The sequence below is a fragment of the Lytechinus variegatus genome, chromosome 16 (assembly GCF_018143015.1).
Source record: "Lytechinus variegatus isolate NC3 chromosome 16, Lvar_3.0, whole genome shotgun sequence".
Taxonomy (NCBI): domain Eukaryota; kingdom Metazoa; phylum Echinodermata; class Echinoidea; order Temnopleuroida; family Toxopneustidae; genus Lytechinus; species Lytechinus variegatus.
Genome location: NC_054755.1, coordinates 16939495 through 16960623, shown reverse-complemented (window position 1 = coordinate 16960623; position 21129 = coordinate 16939495). Strand labels below are relative to the sequence as shown.

Below are 21129 nucleotides of genomic sequence, written 5' to 3'. Positions count from 1 at the left end.
TGAAACACCCACCTGGTAACTTAACCAAAGTCAAATCTTCTAGGACCACAGGAATCTGTTTGACTTTGTATTCATTTGACTTAGAAGAAGAGCTACATGTGCATGTATATAGCACATGTTTGCATAATCTGGAGGTATTGTGGAGTAGTGGTTTAGTCACTTGACTCTTAAACCAAGGGTTGATGGTTTGAATCCTACCCGGCGCTTACGTGCTTTGGCAAGGCACTTATCCACGTTCGTCACTCCACCCAGGTGTTCAATGGGTACCCACTGGGATTTGAACCTCATTGTGATTAGATCCTCCTGTTTGCACTGGTATAAAAATGGTTGCCTCGCTAGGATGCTGCCCAAGGAGTGGACATGGTGCACTTTGTGTGTGGAACAGGGATTTATGCAACGATAATGTAATAATAATAATTACATGTAAAGCACTTTAAAATAACATAGAATATGAAGCGCTTTATAAATGTTACTAGTTTTACTAAAATTTTGTTTCTACTTGGACCAATATTCCAGTAAGGAGGGTCAACTCGTGCGATATTACTTGTACTTTGTTTTTATCAGATCACATTTAGTTAAAGGTCAAGTCCACCTCAGAAAAATGTTGATTTGAATCAATATAGAAAAATCAGACAAGTACAACGCTGAAAATTTCATCAAAATTGGATGTAAAATAAGAAAAATGTAACATTTCAAAGTTTTGCTTATTTTTAACAAAATAGTTATATGAATGAGCCAGTTACATCCAAATGAGAGAGTCGATGATGTCACTCACTCACTATTTTGTTTTTTATTGTTTGAATTATACAATATTTCAATTTTTATGAATTTGACGATAAAGACCTCCTTGCCTGTACCATAAAATGTTAAAACATTTGTAATACCACATGTTCAAGAGGAATAAAACTTTGTTTCATAGGACTACAGATAGAAATTTGGAATATTTCATATAATAAAATACAAAAGAATTAGTGAGTGAGTGATGTCATCGGTCCCCTCATTAGCATACCGACCAGGATGTACATATAACTGTTTTGTGAAATGAAGCGAAACTTTAAAATGCCATAACTTTCTCATTTTACATCCGATTTCTCTTTTTATTCAAATCAAGTTTTTGTTGGGGTGGACTTGTCCTTAAACAATGCCCTTGACTGAAATTTCATCTCTTCTCGGTCCTGTCTCTTTACAGCTGGAAGGTTTACTGAAAGTCCCGGGGGAAAGTGAGATTGAGATCGAGGAACTTGAGAAGCGTAAAGTGAGTCTGGAGGAGAAGCTTAAAGTAGAAGAGGGTAAGATGAACGACATCATGGCCTCTCTCAAGACAGAGACAAAGGGATTACAGGCAGAGAAGGAGGTAAGTCATTGGCCCGTATTCTGAAGTCAGGTTTAACTTCGACTATTGTCTAAACTCTGTGCTAAAATTATGGGCAGCCAAGAGTGTCAAAATTTTTATTAAGTTGTATGTTTCTGATGTTTACTGTGCTCTTTCCTGATTCATCGATGGTGAAGACAATCATCTATTTATACTTCCTACACAATTATGAATGATTTGCGAGCCAAATGAGGTGAAATATTATCTCTCTACTGTTAGTGATTTATGTAACAATTGGCTATCCATACTTAAATCATAATTTTAAACCAGAGTTTAAGTTAAACCCGACTTCAGAATGCAGGCCAAAGGGTTCATCATCACTTGATCTTCAATTTTTCAGAATTAAAAGGGTACTCTGGGCTGAGAATACTTATATCTAGATAAATCGAGAAAAATTCATTGAGCAAAATACTGAAAATTTCATCAAAATCTGATATGAAATAAAGTTAATGAATGTGAAAGTCAAGCAATATTATTTGAAAATACCAATGTGCATGCCATCATGAATATGCATGAAATAGATGGGCTGATGGTGTGTTGGCTCAGTTGGTAGAGCGTCCGTCTCACAACCGGGAGGTCGGGGGTTCAAACCCCGGCCGCCTCAGACCAAAAGACGTCAAAAGATGGGAGTTGCTGCTACCCTGTTTGGCGTTCAACGATTAAAGGGATAGAGCCTCGTCGATCTGGCGCTGCACAGCTGCTGTCGGGCCCACGATCAATTGGGCGAAGCAAATTTTCGTAGTATTTCATTTCATGTCTATTTCGAACAATAAATTATGGATATTTTTTTTTGATGAGGTCCCCACTTTCCTATGTGATTACATGAGATAATTATTTCATATTTTCATGCATATGTGTATGATTTGTCTCCCTGCTGATAAATTGGGTTGTAGCAATTATGTTCTTACAAATTAAATCAATTTCTAAATCTATTTCTGTCATTCTTGAAATGTGGATGAAGTCAGTTTCACTCTATAGAATACAAAAGAATAGGCGGGGATATGATTTCATCGAATTGCTCATTGCATATTCATGAACACATGTATGTTATCACTGTTTCATGGAACTAACGCAAAATTTAATAATGCCATAACTTTGTTATTGCTTGGTTAATTTTGATGAAGTTGTCCGTGTTTATTTGAATCTGATCTGATTACTATGTCTGCTCAGCTTATGTTTTTTTCCGCCTAGAGTACCTGTTTAAGATCAATATTGAGTTTTATCTTTGAGCGGATGCTTCTCAGTTGTTCATGGTCATTTTCGTATTTCCATTCTCGTATTTCCTGCTGACTTGTTGATTTATTCATATTTGTCATCTCATTTGTAAACTTATTTCCTTGATTTTGTATGTGTAATGCACCAGTGAAAAGCAAATTTCCCATCAGGGGATAATAAAGTTATCAATTCAATTCAATTCATGATTCATTGAAGGCTAAAGAGACAAAACTGATGGGCTTCCAGAAGGAGCTGAATGAAGCCAAATCACAGAAGACGATAGCGGACTCAGAACTCAATCGTCAGCGCAAGAAGGTAGAGGGTGCCAGATCCAAGCTTGAAAAGGCACGTGACAATGTGAAGACCATTGCTGAGAATCTTGTGGAATGGCAAAGGTTTGTAATTTCAGTGATTGAAAGTCTTGAGAGTAATATGATAATAATAATATTAATAACGGCATATTTGCCAAGGGTAGCCACTTCGGATCCGAAAACTGTTCTCCCAGCTGGCCCTTGTACATGTACATGTATTATTATTACTCCGGCTTTAACTAGGCTAACTTGGTGCTCAAGCATTCAAGGAATTTCTATGGGATACCTATTCACCTCATCTGGGTTGAGTGCAGCACTATGTGGGTAAATTTCTTGCTGAAGGAAAACATGCCACGGCTTGGTATTGAACCCATGTCTCTAAGACTGAAAGACGAGTTTCACCACCACTAGACCACGATGCCCCTGCTGTGTGTGAGCATGCATTTTTTGTGGTGGAATATTTATAATGAAATGGATGTGTGGAAAATAAACTCTTTATCTTCCGTCCACTGTGAGGGACTAGGTGGTTACCGGGGGCATTATTTTGTTTGTACATCTTTCCCATTTTTATTCTCTCAATAACTAGAGAAATATTTGATAAAGTCAGTTCAAACTCTGCCCAAATATGCATTGGAGTGACAATTATCCACTTTTGGGGTATCAAGGTCAAAGGTCACAAAGTTTACAATATACCCTGAACTAAATTGTTCTTGCGAAACATGAAATAAAAAAACAACTTTCTTTACATATCAGAATGACGGTGATCTGACTATATTTGGGGTTCGTGTGGTCCAAGGTCGCAAAGTTTATTGTCTATTCATTGTATTGCTCTTAAAGGTGGAGTTGATTTTTGCCATGTCTGTTGAAAGCAACATACAATGAATGTAGATTCACGTATTAGATTTCTACCCAGTAAATTAGATTGCATATTTGATCTGAAATATAATTCGGGTAAATTTTTTTACCAAGAATAATTGAACTTCTTGTATAGTATACAATATTCAACTTTCTTAAAAGCCTTTTATTTTGAGTTTAAAAAATGCAATCATGAAATTGTACCTGGTTTTGGTGGAGGATTTTACTTGTGAGGCTGCAAGCTTTCATCAGACCTCTGTCGTAGATGCTGTTATTACTGATTTAGCATGTGGAAGAGCTGTGGTTTAGTAGTTCTGACTCACCTTGTACTCAAAGGGCTATCATTTGTTCAATTCCCACTGTGGTCTAACATTTTTTGGCAAGGCATCAGTCCACACTTTGCCACTCCCCACCCAGCGAAAATCATTATAGTTTGTCCTGCATTGGCGACTGACTGGATTACTCCCAAAGGAGTGGAGGATGTGCATACAGTTGAATGCGAACAACAGCACTGCAATGTTCGGCGCACCCAGAGAAACCCTGTATTTGATCATCATATTATATTTTATCAAGTAAATTCATAATTGAATATCTATACACATGGCAGAATTTGAACAATTAAAATATGTTCATTTTCTGGCGGGGTTCATTAACTTTTGAGCAACACTTTATGATGTTGTGCAGGAATGAATGATTGAATCCAATGATAATAAATCTGTAAGCGCTTAGTTAAAAAATAATTCAGATTATTTATTATTACTATTATTATTATTATAATGACAAGGTGAAAGATGAAACTTTCAGTTATCTATGATTTTCTTTTTTAAATATTTTTCATGCTAGCACTATCAAGAACCTTGAAAAGGAGATTCCTGAGATGGAAAGCAAACTGGATGCTTCAGAGAAGGAGCTTGTGGAGGTCAGGGAGTCTGAAGGAAAGGCTAGCTCGGGGGTAAGAATACTCTTTTAGTTGCTGGGATGTTTAGTTGATGCTCTCTTGCATATCTGATGTCCCCTTAAGGACAGCTGTTCCCTTGGAAAGTTGCCCCCCCCCCAATTTTCAGAAAAATCTGTACTGGACAAACAGAAATGTGGTTACAGATTGCTAGAGCAAGAGAGGCCCATGTTACAACCGGTAATGTTGCAGCGATGTCTGATGTCGCAACAACGAGCTATTTACATCTTGGATCAACGTTTGACATCACAATCTGAATGATTTGACTGGGATTACTGCTGGTGCTCTGTTTTGCTCTGAAAACATTTCTGCGTGGCCGGTACTGTATGAACACTATTTCTCTCCAATTCTTGTGTATCTTTGTGAGTTTAAATGGTAGCTAGATGAATTTGTTGGCGGTCATCCAGATCGCCATACCACACATATGACAGTGCAAACCCGTTTTAGAGAAAATCAACTTCAATGTTAATTTCAATAGATGTCCTTCATTTGTGTGTAAGATCTTCCCATTGTAGATGACTTTACAACTTGAAGGAAACAATTTGAACTAGTAGTATCACACATTAGTATGTGTTTAAAAAATATTTGAAGAGGCATCACACATGTTTAGAGGTGTAAAATGTACCATTGTAGATGACTATCCATGCCTGTCTATTAAATTCATGGAATTCAAAGATTTGTTTTGATATTTTGATCCCATCAGCTGAAGGATCTTACCGTGAAGGTCCAGGAGGCACGAAGCTCCATGCAGTCAGCCAAGGATAGAGGTACTCTCATCTCCGCCCTCATGGAGCAGAAACGGCTTGGCAAGATCAGCGGCATTCATGGACGATTGGTAAGAAAGTCACAACAGGCCATATCAGAAGAGCGTTTCATGGAAAGAATCGTCAAACTTTTTACCTGACAATTATCATTGTAACATGTACTGAAAAATGAGAAAGAATACTGATAATTACATGTCAAAATACCGATTTCTTAAGTTTTATGTGTTGTTCTATGTTATTTCTTTGACAGTACCGATTTCCTCACCATTTTCAGCCTTGAAAATACCGAAATGTTGTTCTGATTGGCAGCTCTGCATAATGCATATGACGTCAAAGCGGCCTCCCTCAGAGGCTTATAGAGATACGTGTGTTAGTGGAGTTGTCAGATATTGATGTAAGCATGTAATGTAAGGAAATTCTCATTCTAGTTGTCTTTCACAAGAAAACATGCAGTAGTTTGGAGATCAAAATATTTCTATTTTTCACTTAGGGTGATCTTGGAGCCATCGACGACAAGTACGACATCGCCATCTCTACTGCCTGCGGGGCACTGGACTACATAGTGGTCGATACCATCGAGACTGGGGAGAAATGTGTCAGTTTCCTGCGTCAGAATAATATTGGTGTAGCCACATTCATCTGTCTCGATAAGGTACGGTTTGAGACCTTCCTAACTGTTTTTTCAGAATTTGTATATGTGTGTTTCTGTTATGGTAACTCTCATAGGAACTCAGCAGGACAGCTTTTTTCCGCCAAGCTGGTATATTAACCAATTACATAGGAAACAATTTAGGTTAATCAGGATAGTGGCTGACTTTATAGACCAAAGAAAGCTACTCTCTGGTCTTTTTTTATCAAAGTGTAGACAGTAGCAATTTGGGGATTCGAACTCGCAACCTTACTTTGATGCTTGTATGAGAAAATGTAATATGAAGTAGATTGCAAACAAATGTATTCTGTTTATCTCTTCCGCTATAGATCAGACATCTGGAAAAGAGTGCTTCATCCAAAATGACCACGTGAGTTTATTGATATTTCTTTAAACTTCTATTCATTTCATCATTAATATGGACAAATATGAAATAATTCAGACCATCAATAAAGGTTCTGATGATAATCTGACTGTCCGATTGTTAATGTGTGTTATTAAGAATACATGTATATACCAAATAATTCTGGTGGGGGTTTCATAAAGCTGTTTGTAAGTTTAGATTGGTGAACCTTTCTTACGTGCTAAATAATCACCAATGAACATTTAAGGGTGAATATCATTAACCACAAGAAAGGTTCACCAGTCGTTCTTAAAGTCACTCTTATCTTACAAACAGCTTTATCAAACACCCACTGGGTAGAAAATTTGTAAATTACAAAGAAGTGGACAAAACAAGCATGGTACTTCATGCAGATGTAGGCTCTTTATATCACTAGTAATACACTGGAGCATTGTGGGGAAAAAGAGTCATATTTTAGGAATTATCTCAAGTTATTTTTTGAATATTTCTTTTTTTATATACATTTTCTTACATGTATAGGCATTCCAGACATGAATGTTTTGGGTTATCCTTTTGAATAATTAGAATTTTCTTTATTTTATTATTCGATAGACCTGACAACGTGCCTCGTCTGTATGACCTGGTGCGTGTGAAGGAGGAGAAGTTCCGCATTGCATTCTACTACGGTCTTGGAAACACCCTCGTCGGCAAAGACTTGGAACAGGCCACCAAGATCGCCCTTCAGGGTACAAAGCGCCATCGTGTGGTGACGCTTAAAGGAGAGTTGATCGAATCTTCAGGTGAGAGTTGTTAAAGACCATAAAATTTCATGTTTTATTTTGTCATCAAACCTTGTTTTTATTTTCTTAATTTCCACTCTACAAAGATAAGGAAAACAAATTTTCCGACAGGGACAAAGAAGGAATGAATTACGACATGATATAGATTTTATTTGCATGTGTTTGTGGATGAGTGTCAAGAAAGGAAAGGTGAAATAGAAATTGTAAAACTGATGTAAACCAGGGCTCGACACTAGCGGCGTTCCGACGGTCCCGGACCGGTAAAAATGGCTGTCGGGCCGGTAGATTTTCAGAAATAGGAAGATTTACTGGTCCCACATGACCAGTAAAAAAAATCATTGTCGGGCCAGTAATTTTTTCAAAAATAGCAAGATTTTAAGGGTCCGACATGACCAGTAATATAAACCATTGTTGGGCCAATAACTTTTCCAGAAATGGTCAAATTCACTGCAAACCATTCCCCCCCCCCCCGATAAATTCTGTCATTCACACACAGAATACACACAGAATGAATCGCACGTAATTGCTACTAGTGCAGATACAGTACAGTGTACAGCTAGCCAGCAACACAACTCACGTGGTAAATTCTTTACTGGCTGCACGAACGAAGCTTGGCTAAACTCTGGCAGAAATCTCTCACAGAACTGTCAAAATTCGCGGTTCATACTCATGAAAGGCTCTTATAATGTCCATATTTACTAAAAATTGGAGTAACTCTGTCATTTGTAAGCAGTAAAAGGATAAATTTTCACTTCTGTTTGGTTCAAACAGATCGGGTTTCGGGTGATATCGTCTGAATACAAGTTAGCCCCACATATGCATTTATGTGTGTGTTGATACACTTGGTTTCTGACTTTCTTTCGTAGCTATTTTAATTTTGAGCCAAAAAGAAATTGATAAATTATTTATGATGATAGTTTTAGCTTTCTTCCTCTGTTTTCTTCCTATCTTTCTTTCCTTCTTTCTTTTCAATCTTTCTTTGTTTCTTCCTTTTTTTTTTGTTTCTTTCTTTTTTTCCCTTTTTTTTCTTTAATTCGTTCTTTCATTCTTTCTATCCTTTTAAAAAATGTTTTTCTCTATTTCTTTTTTTTTCTTTCTTCCTCCCTTCCTTCCTTCCTTCCTTCCTTCCTTCCTTTCCTTTCCTTTCCTTTCCTTCCTTTCTTCTTTCCTTCTTCCTTTCTTCCTTCCTTTCTTTTTTATATTTTTCTTTCTTTAATTCTTGAGTCCATCCATCCTATAGTATATTCATCTCTTCTTCCTTTCTTTCCTTCCTTTTACCCTTTTCTCCTTCATTCTTCATTACTTTCTTTGTTTCTTCCTTCCACCAATCATTTATTTACCTTTTTTTATTTCTTCTTTTCTTTGTCTCTCAGTCTTTCTTTTTTTCTTCCTTTCATCTATTCTTTTACCTTTTCATTTTTTTATATTGCTTGCATCTTTCCTTCTTTCCCTTCCTTTACTTATTTCTTTCCTTTTATCTATCATTTTACCTTTCCTTTATTTCTTCCTTATTTCCTTCTTTCAATCCTTCCTTCCTCTCTTTCTTTTGTCCTTCTTTCCATCTCTCCTTTAACCCTTTTTTTATTGCTTCTTCTTTCTTTCCTTTACTACTTTCCAGATTTGTTCTTTCTTTCTTTCTGTATTGCTTGCTTCATTTCTTTCCTTCATTTCCTTTTTCCTTTCTTTCTTTCTTATTTTTGATCCTTCTTATTCCTTCCTTTCCTTTAGTTCTTTCTTTTTTCCTTCCTTCACATCTATCCTTTCTTTACCTTTTCTTTTTTTACTTCCTTCCTTCCTTTTTATTCTTTCTTTCTTTTCCTCCCTTCATTCCTTTCTCTTATTCTTTCTTTCTTTTCCTTCCTTCCTTCCTTATCCTTCCTTTCTTTCTTTCCTTCTTCATTTCTGTCATGCTTTCTTTTTGTCCTTCATTTCTTCATTTCATTGCGGGGGGGGGGGGGGGTGGTAACGAAAGGCAAGACAAATAAACTTGCGCCTTTTTTAATGTTTTCTTTATTTTGGGGGACCAGTAGATTTTAGGTTCGGACCAGTAAAAATTAGAAAAACTGGGTATCTACTGGTCCGACATGAATAGGTTGGACCAGTAGAAAAAATGGGTTAGTGTGGAGCCCTGTGTAAACTGCCTGCTTTTCCAAAAATTATCCTTTTCAGGACCAAATATTTATGCCCACTTAAGAATAGATAGTGTATTTAGAATGAAAACTAATTTTGATGTCCCCCGGTTTGCTCAATTGGTTGCCGTAGATTCTGAATAGCTGAGAAGTAAATATGGAAACGAATAAGAACAAGCAAAAACATGCAAACACACTGAAAGTATCAGACATTATATCAACCGGTGTGTTGGCTCAGTACTGCGTCCGTCTCATAACCGGGAGGTCGTGGGTTCATACCTCTGCAGCGTCAGACCAAAAGACGTTAAAAGATGGAAGTTGCTGCTACCCTGTTAGGCGTTCAATGATTAAAGGGATAGAACCTCATCGATCTGGGGCTGCACAGTGGCAGCCGGGCCCACGATCAATTGGGCAAAACAAATTTTCATTTCTGGTGTCTATTTCGAACAGTAAAATATGGATTTTCACTTTGTTTTCATTCCAGGTACAATGAGCGGAGGAGGCAAGCAGGTCAGCAAGGGTCGTATGGGATGCACCATCGTCTCCGACGTCACCCCCGAGCAGGTGGCTGCCATGGAGGCCGAGCTGGAGCAATGCAGGGTGTCGGCCAGCCAGAAGAGGGACAGGCTGAGGGAGCTGGAGGTGGAAGTCAGCCAGTTGGGGAAGAAACTGAGGGAGGCCAAGCTTGCTGTCAAGAAACACAGTATGGGCATCAAGGTAAGAGAAGATGGGGTGTTGCAAGAAACTGAATCAATTGCAAGAGATGCAATCGATTGCAAAAGAAAACCAAAGCTTGCTGTCAAGAAACACAGTATGGGCATCAAGGTAAGAGAAGATGGGGTGTTGCAAGAAACTGAATCAATTGCAAGAGATGCAATCGATTGCAAAAGAAAACCCAAGCTTGCTGTCAAGAAACACAGTATGGGCATCAAGGTAAGAGAAGATGGGGTGTTGCAAGAAACTGAATCAATTGCAAGAGATGCAATCGATTGCAAAAGAAAAAATACTATGCATTGATTTCAAATATCAAGAAACAGCATAGGTATCAGAGATGTTGCAAGAAAATTGTGTACATGTATAATCAGCTTGCAAGTGATGCAATCGATTGCAAAAGAAAACCCAAGCTTGCTGTCAAGAAACACAGTATGGGCATCAAGGTAAGAGAAGATGGGGTGTTGCAAGAAACTGAATCAATTGCAAGAGATGCAATCGATTGCAAAAGAAAACCCAAGCTTGCTGTCAAGAAACACAGTATGGGCATCAAGGTAAGAGAAGATGGGGTGTTTTGCAAGAAACTGAATCAATTGCAAGAGAAACAATCGATTGTAAAAAAAATTACTGTGCATTTGATTTGAAATATCGAGAAAAATAGTATGGGTATCGGAGATGTTGCAAGAAAATTTTATATAATCAACTTGCAAGATTGCAATAAAATTATAGTCAACTTGCAAGAGATGCAATTGATTGCAACAAAAAAGTTTACTATGTACTTGTTTTGAAAAAATAGTATTGGTATCGGAGATGTTGCAAGAAAATTGTGATCAACTTGCAAGAGATGCAATCGATTGCAAAAAAAAAATTATTATGCATTTGATTTCAAATATTAAAGGGGAATCTAACCCAAATAAAAACTTGTTTTTTTAAGGAAAAGAAAAATCAGACAAGTTGATAGGTGAAAGTTTGAACAATATTGGACAAACAACAAGAAAGTTATGAATTTTTAAAAGTTATAAATATTGGTAATCACTATACCCATGGAGACTTCAAATTGGCCGCATATGGGATGTCATAGTGATGTAAGGCAAGGACTTCTCTTCCATGTACTCCAATACATATTATGGCTAAAATGTCATTTTTCTCAAAAGTTTTAATTCAAATTATATTTTTCTTTCATGAGGACATACTACAATATACTATCTGGGTTATATTTAGATTACTGCCCCAGGGGAATGGGTACACCACAAACCACAAATCCCTGATAATAAAGTACATGGCCTATGGGAAAGTTGTCCTTGCCCCTTGTCATAATTTACTTAGAAGAGATCACTAATAGCAAGGCTCCACATTAACTTTTTTTGGTGGTGGCCCGTTCGGGCCACCAAAACCTTCAAATAATTTATTTTGGTGGCCCACTAATAAAGTTTGGTGGCCCGAAAAATATAAAGAAAAACATTAATTAAAAATGAATAAAACAAACTGAAGTATTCTGCAATCACTAACACGTACCACTATTCTTTGTACATCTTGTATATAAATCGTGCTTGCTGTTATTTTACTTTGCATAAAACAAAAGAAAAAATAAAGAAAGAAAAAACAAAGAACAGGTCATAAAAAAAATTTTGAGAAAAACAAAAGAAAATTTAAGAAAAATAAATAAAACAAAATTATCAAAAAATGGGGAAAATTATTATTATTCAGTAGAAACATGTTCTTTAATCAGGTATTTTCAATGGGAAGGGGTATAAATGGTTTAATCACTGAAAAAAATGAAAGAAAAAAATAAAATGGCAAAAGTTATCTGGAAAAAACAGTGAGACAATTCCTTCCCTATATTTGACAAAATGATGGAAAAAAAATCACATGTCATATCAATGAAATGCCTTCCCAAAGTATTTACTTCCTTAAGAGTGGTTTAAGAAGTCATTTGTAAACAAGAAAGAAAGAGCGGCCTATTTATTTTTGGCTCAAAGAGACACAGCTTCGAAATAAACCAAATATCAACATACATACAAATGCACATATGGGACTGTGATGTACTCACCTATGTGTATTAATGCATTTGGAAATCGGTCTTTTTGAGTCAAAAGAGAGGTCATAATTCCTCCTTTTAATGCTTTCAATTAATCAGGTTTCAGTAATATGGACTGTAGAAGGGCATTTCATTGGTGTAAAATGTGACTTTGACGTAGATTTCGAAAGTTCTGGGGAAGATTTCTTAGCAGTAACATTTCGTATCGCAGCTCCCTGGGTCTGAATAGTCTGCTCGTGCACAGCTAGCTGCATTGGTTTCATGCATGCAAAGCTCAGCCAGACAGCCGGCACGGCCGGCTGAATAATAGTTACTGTATGCTAGCGGTAGGCCTACATACTGTCATGACTATGCACTCTTTGTGTGTGTGTATTTGTGTGTAGATTAACAAAAAAGGCGCATGACGAATTGGCTTGCAATTTTAACTGTAGAAGGTTGATAAATGCATGCAAAATCGGGAGAAAAATTGCGCTACTTTGAAAATTATTGGTTGCCCGATTCGGGCCACCAAAACTTAACATTTTTTCAATAATGGTTGCCCGAGATGAATTTTTGGTGGCCCCGGGCCACCGGGCCACCGCTAATGTCGAGCCTTGCTAATAGTATTAGTGATCTCAATATTAAAGCAGCTATAACTTTCTCATTGCTTGTCCGATTTCTTTCAAACTTTCACCATTCTGTTTAATTTATTTTTCTCCTTCCCAACATAACATTTTATGGACAAGGCTGGATTCCCCTTTAAGAAAAATAGTATGGGTATCAATGAAAGGAATCGGAGATGTTGCAATAAAATTATATATAATCAACTTGCAAGAGATGCAGTTTATTGCGAAAACTTAACATGCATTCGCTTTCAAATATCATGCTGTTAGAAATGTACACTGATGTTGAAGATAATTTCAGTTGGGGTAATTATTTTAAAATGTTTTCGTACAAAGTACCATGAAAGGACCCCCAAATGTCTGTAAAGAATTCTGTAAGAAATTTTGTAATTGCTAAAATATAATCAAAATAAGCATGGTATTCAAGTCAGATGTCAGGTCTTTTTTTTCAAGTAATGATAATACACTGCCCGACACATGCTTATTACTGTTGGTGATATTTGGTATGATTGTTATTAGCTTAGATTTCATGATTTTACAAAGTTCAGTTTGTGTAACTATACCAAATCTAGGTCTATGATAGTGATAATTAACCTTGGTTTTTGATACAGAATTTCTCAGTAATTCAGTGTTTGCTGCAACAATAGTCATTTATCTTAACAAGGAGTTTGATTATGATTATGATAATGGTAATACAACATTTTCTCCTGAGACAATTGATGTGGACTTCATTTCATCAGATTTTGGTCTTAAGTTAGGGTTGCAACAGGGTTTTATGTTAGGTTTATGGTCGGGTATAGTGTTGAACCCAGGGTTGAAGTTGGTCATTCGATTAGTGTGTGGAATTTAGAGTGGAGCGATTGTTACCTGAGCAAATGACATGGAATCTTAGTAATAGGCATTTATATAGCGCCATCTATCGCAATATAATCTATTCCAGGTGCGCGTCTTACAAGGAGTTACAATTGATCCAATCATCGTAACTATGGAAATCCAGCAGTGTCATAAATTTTTCTACAGGAAATTGGCACAATGTCCTTCGTAAACAAAGAGAAGCACAGTAATTTTTCAAGAAAACATTGAATGCATGAATAAACATCATCGTTATAAAATATGTTGAACAAACATGCGTTATAGATGTTGACGTTGCAGTTATAATTGCGATTGATCGGATCAATAGCAACTCTTGTAAGACGGGATTTACTATGATAATGACCTTGGCTTCACGAGAGTATGGTCAGCCAGTGGACATGATATGATGCTGTCAGGGTCCTTATATTCTACACATAAATTTAGCGATAATATGGTTTGATATCAATCAGTTCTTATAAAGTGGGTTACCAGAATCAGTGCACATTTGTTTGTAATTTACTTCTTGCAGGCTAAAACAGAAGAGGAACAGCTTCTGAAAGAGCAGATTATTACATTTGAAGCAGAGCTAAAGGAGGCCGAGCAGGAGACAGATTTCAAGACATTAGAGAAAGCTGTTGAACAGGCTAACAAAGGTCTGTATCGGGAAGTTTCACTTGTCTATAAGGACCGACCAGTTTTCTGTTTGCTCTGAATATGAGCGAACTCTATCAAACAGTATTAATTAAGAATTACAAAGGGTGCATATGAAAATTGATGTGGATCCCGTTTCATAAAAATTGTTCAATCAAACTTTGTATATAAGTTGTGCACTTGTAATTACACTAAATTTTTGAGAAAAAGAACCTAGGGCTCCATAACATAGTAAAGCTTAGTGATTAATCTTTGGCTTCAATCACAACTCAGAGTGGCCGACCTGCTCGGGTGCCGCTAGATTTAAGCAGCGCCCAACGATTTTTGTAGAAGTCGAGCGGGCTGTAAAGCAGTGCCCTTTTGAGTACCATTACTCATAGCCAAATCTGGGTCGAATTGGGGGAACTTTTGTGTTTCGCATTCAAGCACTGATTGGCTGATGACCCACGGGTTCCTGGACGGTCTTCAACCAGCCACCGGCTTATTTTTATTTCAACTCTACGCTAAATCTTGAGCAATGCCTTCAAAGCAAGTGGTTCCCGGATGCCTGCCGCTCAGTGCCCGGGTGACTGGCTAAAAACGCACCGCCCGGTCGCTGAGCAAGCTTATATTGGGGGTTGTGACCATTGACCTATGGCTGGTTTCCATGATTGTTTCCATTAATTATTGTGGATGATCAGTTGTAAAAATCAGCCCAATCAATCAACATTAATGTGCTATTTGTAATGTTAGGTTTACTTTGTGCATACCTTATTTACTTTTGTTGTAATTGTATGTGATTTTTATATATAACTTGTTGATGTCATCACTCATAGGCCTTCTTAGGCCGGTTGTCGGTTGACAGGTGTGATTTTTTAATAAAGAATAAACGAAACTAAACTATCAATAACCAATCTTTATATGACAGGGTCCTGAGCATGATTCGTCCTAACTTTCCTTTCATTGTCTTGCCCAATATACAACTGTAGGCTGAGGTTTTCATGTTGGTTGTGTAAAGACAAAGAATGAGGTGTAAATATTGACAGCATGCATTTGTGTATATATCTAGTCTTATTTGAGCATTTATTCGTAGGACCTGTCTATAGAATCATTTCATTGTCTCCCTTGGCTAGTCATTATTCACAGTTGTTTTAATCATTTTGTCCTTTCAACAACAGCATATGAACAGGTCGCAAGTGTGACATCCAGCATCGAAGCTGAAATCAAGAAACTTCACAACCAGATCATGGAAATAGGGAGTAGTAAGATGAAGTCCCAGCAGGCGATTCTGGACAAGCTGACCTCTGATATTGACGGAGCAAGCAACGGAATCACCAAGGCTAATGTTGCCATCAAGACAGCCAAGAAGTAAGTGGGATGGGTTCAGTATTCTGTTAGCAGATGATTTTCATGTATCAACTTTTAGAACTAAAGGTATCGATTGCGTATATTTCTTACTAATGCCTTTGATGATCTGTATTAAATGTGTATCATGCTATTTTTCTGTCATGGAACATCAAGCACCCTCAGAACTGTTAGAACTAAAGGTACCTCTCATGTATAATTCTTATGAAAAGCCATGAAGATGTATATTATTTTTATATCGTGTCACTTTTTCTATTAATGAACATCAAGCGATGCAAGGAAAGTCTATAGATCATGGATGTGTTAGAAGCATTCCAATGGTATCTTGTGTGTGTAATTCTTTCTAATGCCCTCGATAATATGTGTAAATTTTGTCTCTTTTTCTATCAAGGAACATCAAGCGATGCGAGGAGAGTCTTGAGAACATGGAGAAAGAAGAGAAAGAGAATGCGGAGATGGTGACAAAGATCGAGAAGGAATTCAAGAGGTTGGAAGAAGATGCTACTAAGGTGCTTGAAGAGTTTAAGGAGTCAGAGATCCAGCTTAAAGAGATGGAAGGGACACTGGAAGAGAGCAAAGGTAAGGAGAATGAATGGTCAGAAAGTCATGTTAGGTTTGAGGCCATTAAAGGTCAAGAGGTCGTATTAGGTCACAAGGTATTCAATGTTTGTCATAGTTTACATGGTTGTATTACTGTCGGGTTGCCACCTACATGTAGGATCTTGAAGAAATCAAATGATAGATCCAGCTAAGCGAGCTGGAAGGGAAACAGGAAGAAAGCAAGTGTAATAGAATGAATGGTCAGAATGTGATGTTAAGTCAAAGGTTAATAAAGGTCAAAGGGTCATGTTAGGTCATAAGGTATTTCATTGTTTTCCATAGTTTATATGGCTATATCCCTGTCCAGTTGACGAGGTTCTTGAAAAAAATTTATAATTAGAAATCTAGGCAAGAGAGATGGAGGGTACACTTGAAAAGGAGCAAAGGACATTAAAGGTCAAAGGGTCAAGGTAGGTCAAGAGGTAGTATTATAATGTCAAAGAGTCATTACTCGACAGATTGCTGTCAATGTATTTATTATCTCTAATTCTCTTTTCTCTTCAGTTTCGTTGGCTGAGTTTCAGCAGAAAGAGGCGGATACGAAGGCCAAACAGTTGGAGGTTAAACATGAGCTAGAGTCCTATGATGGCACCATTAAAGAGAACCAACAGAGAATAAGGCATTGGAAGAAAGAGGCAAGTCATTTTACACATAGCATTTGACCATAACCATGTATAAAAATGATGCTTTGAAAAACAAATCTATTTCTATGTACAGTCAAACCCTGTCTTAAGTGGCCACTAAAATTGTCTCCCATTTGAAAGCAACATTACCTGTTTATAAAGGCTGTCTGCCTACAATGGGTGTTCTTTCTGCTTCCCTTTAATAGGCAGGTTTGGCTGATATTAAAGTCACAAGAAATGCACACAGAAGAATTGTGAAGTCAGGTGATAAAATGTTACATTCAGTATAGTTTGTTTCTCTGGGCTCGTAGTGTTGTTGTCTATGTTCAACACTCATCATGAAGGAGTGTATTTTCTGTAGGGGTTCACTAACTTTTAAGCACCACTGCATACTGATTTTACTCCCTATCTTCTCTTTTAGTTGGGCAAGTTAGAGCTTCACATCATAGACCGAGAGAACCCTGAGACACTGCCGGAGTATACGCCAGAAGACCTTGCATCGGTCAACACTGAGGATGTTCAGTATGAGATCACTGTGGATGAAGAACAGATCGCTAAGATGACGCCAAATCTCGCTGCTATTGAGCAGTATAAGAAGAAGGTGAGAAGAGAATGTTGAAGAAAAGTTCCATTGATTTTATTTTTTTTCTTTCTGATGAATTCATGTGTGTTATGATTCTGTTGCCTTTCTATCAGGGGTCGTGGCTTCAAATCACATTCCAAGGCAAGCATTAATTTCAAATTTTTAATTTTTTAAAAATTATTATTGACTTTTTTTATTGAATTGAAATTTTCAGTGAAAATTTCTTATCATAAAGAAAAATGATTTTTTTTTAATTGTGATAAATAAATTTTACTTATAAATAATGATACACTTATGAAACATGTTCCGTTACAAAAATTTAATTTAGGATTATGATTGGTTTGTACATTTTGATTTAAACATGGAATCACAGTATTGAAAGGCGTAATCTGGGCTGAAAACAATAACATCTGAAGAAAAAGAGTAAAATTCATTGAGCAATACTCTGAAAATTTCATCAAAAATTGATGAAAAATGATAAAACATGGAATTTTGACTTTCAGCAATATTTTGTGAAAACAATTACTAGTATACGCATTCCCTCTTGTAAATGTAAATACCATAAATTTATAATTTTCTTCAAATTCTCATTGCTGACCCGGAATCGTCTCCCACCTTCCTTTCCGCAGGAAGAGAACTACTTGCAGCGGGTTTCCGAGTACGAGGCGCTGACCGAGAAGCGCAACGAGCAGCGCCGCCAGCTAGAAGACATGCGTAAGCAGCGACTGGACATGTTCATGCGTGGCTTCAGCACCATCAACGACTACCTCAAGGAGATGTACCAGATGATCACCCTGGGTGGAGATGCCGAACTGGAACTCCTGGACAGTCTGGATCCCTTCTCAGAAGGAATCGCCTTCAGGTCAGTAGCATAGATTTCTGTAATCCATCCTAATCCAAATCAGGATTAAATCATATCTGCTCAACCAGCACCCATATGTTTAATAAGACCAGATTTCGTCTCCTTCGGATGGTCTTCAGAGACAAGTTTCATTGTTTATTTTTGCTGTATTTGAGTCGAGTTGCTGGCCACCAAGTCTGGATGCATTGTGCAGCTTATTATTGTCATTCTTTGACAAGTGGTGGTCCTGAAAAGGATCACCAAAACTCGACGTTTCGACAACCTCTTCTCCTGAAGACGACAAGAACACACATGTCGAAACGTCAGGTTTTGGTGGTCCTTTACAGCACCAACACTTGCCCAAGAAAGATACATGGTGTACTGAGAAACCTTCTACACTATTCTTCTTCGCCATGGAAACCTTCAAAAGCTTATTGAATGTTGCAGATTTGGCTAGAAAGTTGTGAAAAGTAGTCCCCCAAAATAAAGAAAAAAAATAACCCCTTTTATTCTTGCCTTTTTCACTTTTTTAAGCTCCCTAACCCATGAGAATTTGAGAGATTTACAACTTTTCATCTAAACTAAAAACTGGCATATCATGTCGGGAAGATTCAAGTATTCCCACGCGTATTGAGTGGGATGTACATATTTTGTGAAACTAGTAAATGTTGTCGTTTTTTTTTGGGGGGGAGACTCATGTTGTGTAATTCAATGCATCCTATCAACATTACCTTGTTTCTTTTCCTCACTCAGCGTGCGTCCTCCCAAGAAATCCTGGAAGGTCATTGCCAACCTGTCTGGAGGTGAAAAGACGCTTAGCTCGCTCTCTCTCGTCTTTGCTCTGCATCAGTTCAAACCAAACCCTCTCTACGTCATGGACGAGATTGACGCCGCCCTTGATTTCAAGAATGTGTCCATCGTCGGCCATTACATCAAGGTACAAAGTTTGACATCTCCTTTTTAGCTTTTAACAATTGTTCTAAATCCTAAGTCGAATACCACTTTGGCGATTATTCGAGTGATCGGAAGTCAATTTATGTATAATTTATACCGTATTTATCATCAGTTGAATTTTGTGGGTAACCAGATCTAATTGAAGTAGAATATGCCAGTCTTCCTTGCTTAATTCAAATAATCACCTGAAGTTCAATCATTCTCCAGAGCCCATATGCAAACGTGTTATTTACATTTTCCAAGTCAAAATTGCCAAAGTCAAAGTGAGCGGTAGATTATTCTGTTATTCGATCAATCGCTGGAACCATCCCTATTTCGCCCCCCCCCCCGAAAACAATAACAAATTGAACTTGATATAAAGTTAAATAGAAGATGACGAAATTACCGTTAATACCTTTCTTTTCGTTCTCCATCATTCTTAGTTTTTAGGATTATTTAAATTTACATACATGATTATTGACCCGTTATCTTTAAGTTGTGTATTTGCCGATTATCTCTTTTTTTTGTACGTATAATTAATTTTTCGTAATGGTGTTTTCGCTTTCAGTTCCTTTGTTCTTAATTTACTGAGATATCTTGTATTCTTTTTTCCCCTTCTTTCTTAGCGCTTACTGTTTCTTTCTCCATCTTGTATATATTTCCTCTTTCCAGCTTTCAACTCTATCCCTTTTGTAGATATTTTTATTTTAACCTTAATGTAAATATACGTTAGCTTATTTTGTTTAGATGTCTTAAAGTAAGTAAACATTCAAGTATATATTATTTTCTCTTTGGGGACCTTGCGTTAACAAGCCCAGCTTCTTTAAAGTCTCCTCCTTTCTTTCATGACTTTAATATTAGTAACAGGTTATGAACTTTACTTTGTAACACTTAATTTGTTAATGACAAGATGTGTCATCTATACTGACTTTTTTGTTTCTTTAATAATTATGTTATTTTGTTATTATTTCCTTTGTTAAAATTTACCATGTTACTCACTTAATGTCCTGTTTGTACCAATGTATATATGTGAAGAAAGGAAATCAATTAACTTGAAACTTTGAAACTTTCATATAAAGCAGCACGTTATAAATTTTGTATGTTATTATTCTTCCAGGAGAGAACCAAGAACGCACAGTTCATCGTGATCTCCCTGCGAAACAACATGTTTGAGTTGGCCGACCGACTGGTGGGAATCTACAAGACCCACAACTGCTCCAAGACCGTCACTGTCAACCCCCGCAAACTGGCCATCAAGAATACCGTAGAGGTCTCGGGTTAATCACAAAGGATACATAAATGCTCAAGTTGAATGGATTATGCTATTGGGTAGTATATCCAGGGAAACTGTGCATATTTAGTGGGAGAGTCTTTGATTTGTGGTGAGAGAGCCCCTATAACCACTATTTGAGTATCATGAAAATGAAATATTATGGTTCAAGCTCGTGTTCAAATGTTTATATCACTTTGACCAGTACAAATGAGTGAGTTGTACGCTTAGCACATATATATATATATATTGTACATAATGTAAATAAAGCCTTTTTATGGAGCGAATATCATGCATATAACCTGCATGCTGCCTTCCAATGACAAAAGGGAGTAACTCCTTTTTCTTCATTTGGGATATTGTCTGTATGCTCTATACATGATGCTATGAAAGGAATTGAATTCACGTACCTGCAGGTCTCAATTTCTGAAATATAGATGTTTCAAAAGCTAGTACCTCTCTATATGTCTCCATACAATGACACATTTTCCTCATTTTACTAACAAACTTATTCAACAGAGTTGAATCCTTATGTGATGGGACGGCAGCATTATTTCTTAGAATGAAATTTGTTGGGGCAACAAATGAATATTAAATCATCTGGGGCCCGTTGCAGAAAGAGATGCAATCAATCTCAACTCTAAAAATCATTTGCAACTTGATTTTCAACCAATCAACAGTGCGCATT

General features: G+C 37.0%; 1 protein-coding gene across 1 annotated transcript in view; it reads left to right on the top strand.

The window, feature by feature from the left end:
• LOC121429841 (structural maintenance of chromosomes protein 4-like) overlaps positions 1-20717 on the top strand; it is a 31391-nt gene extending 10674 nt beyond the window's left edge. Inside the window, exons 9-24 of the mRNA XM_041627086.1 lie at positions 1190-1354; positions 2804-2982; positions 4597-4705; positions 5412-5543; positions 5963-6124; positions 6451-6491; positions 7077-7264; positions 9878-10110; positions 14126-14249; positions 15405-15594; positions 15983-16170; positions 16696-16826; positions 17236-17415; positions 18027-18259; positions 18992-19175; positions 20289-20717. Coding sequence (XP_041483020.1) covers positions 1190-1354; positions 2804-2982; positions 4597-4705; positions 5412-5543; positions 5963-6124; positions 6451-6491; positions 7077-7264; positions 9878-10110; positions 14126-14249; positions 15405-15594; positions 15983-16170; positions 16696-16826; positions 17236-17415; positions 18027-18259; positions 18992-19175; positions 20289-20453 — 2604 coding nt within the window. The 3' untranslated portion in view covers positions 20454-20717. The remainder of the gene's footprint in view (positions 1-1189; positions 1355-2803; positions 2983-4596; positions 4706-5411; positions 5544-5962; positions 6125-6450; positions 6492-7076; positions 7265-9877; positions 10111-14125; positions 14250-15404; positions 15595-15982; positions 16171-16695; positions 16827-17235; positions 17416-18026; positions 18260-18991; positions 19176-20288) is intronic.
• The last annotated feature ends 412 nt before the right edge of the window (positions 20718-21129 follow it).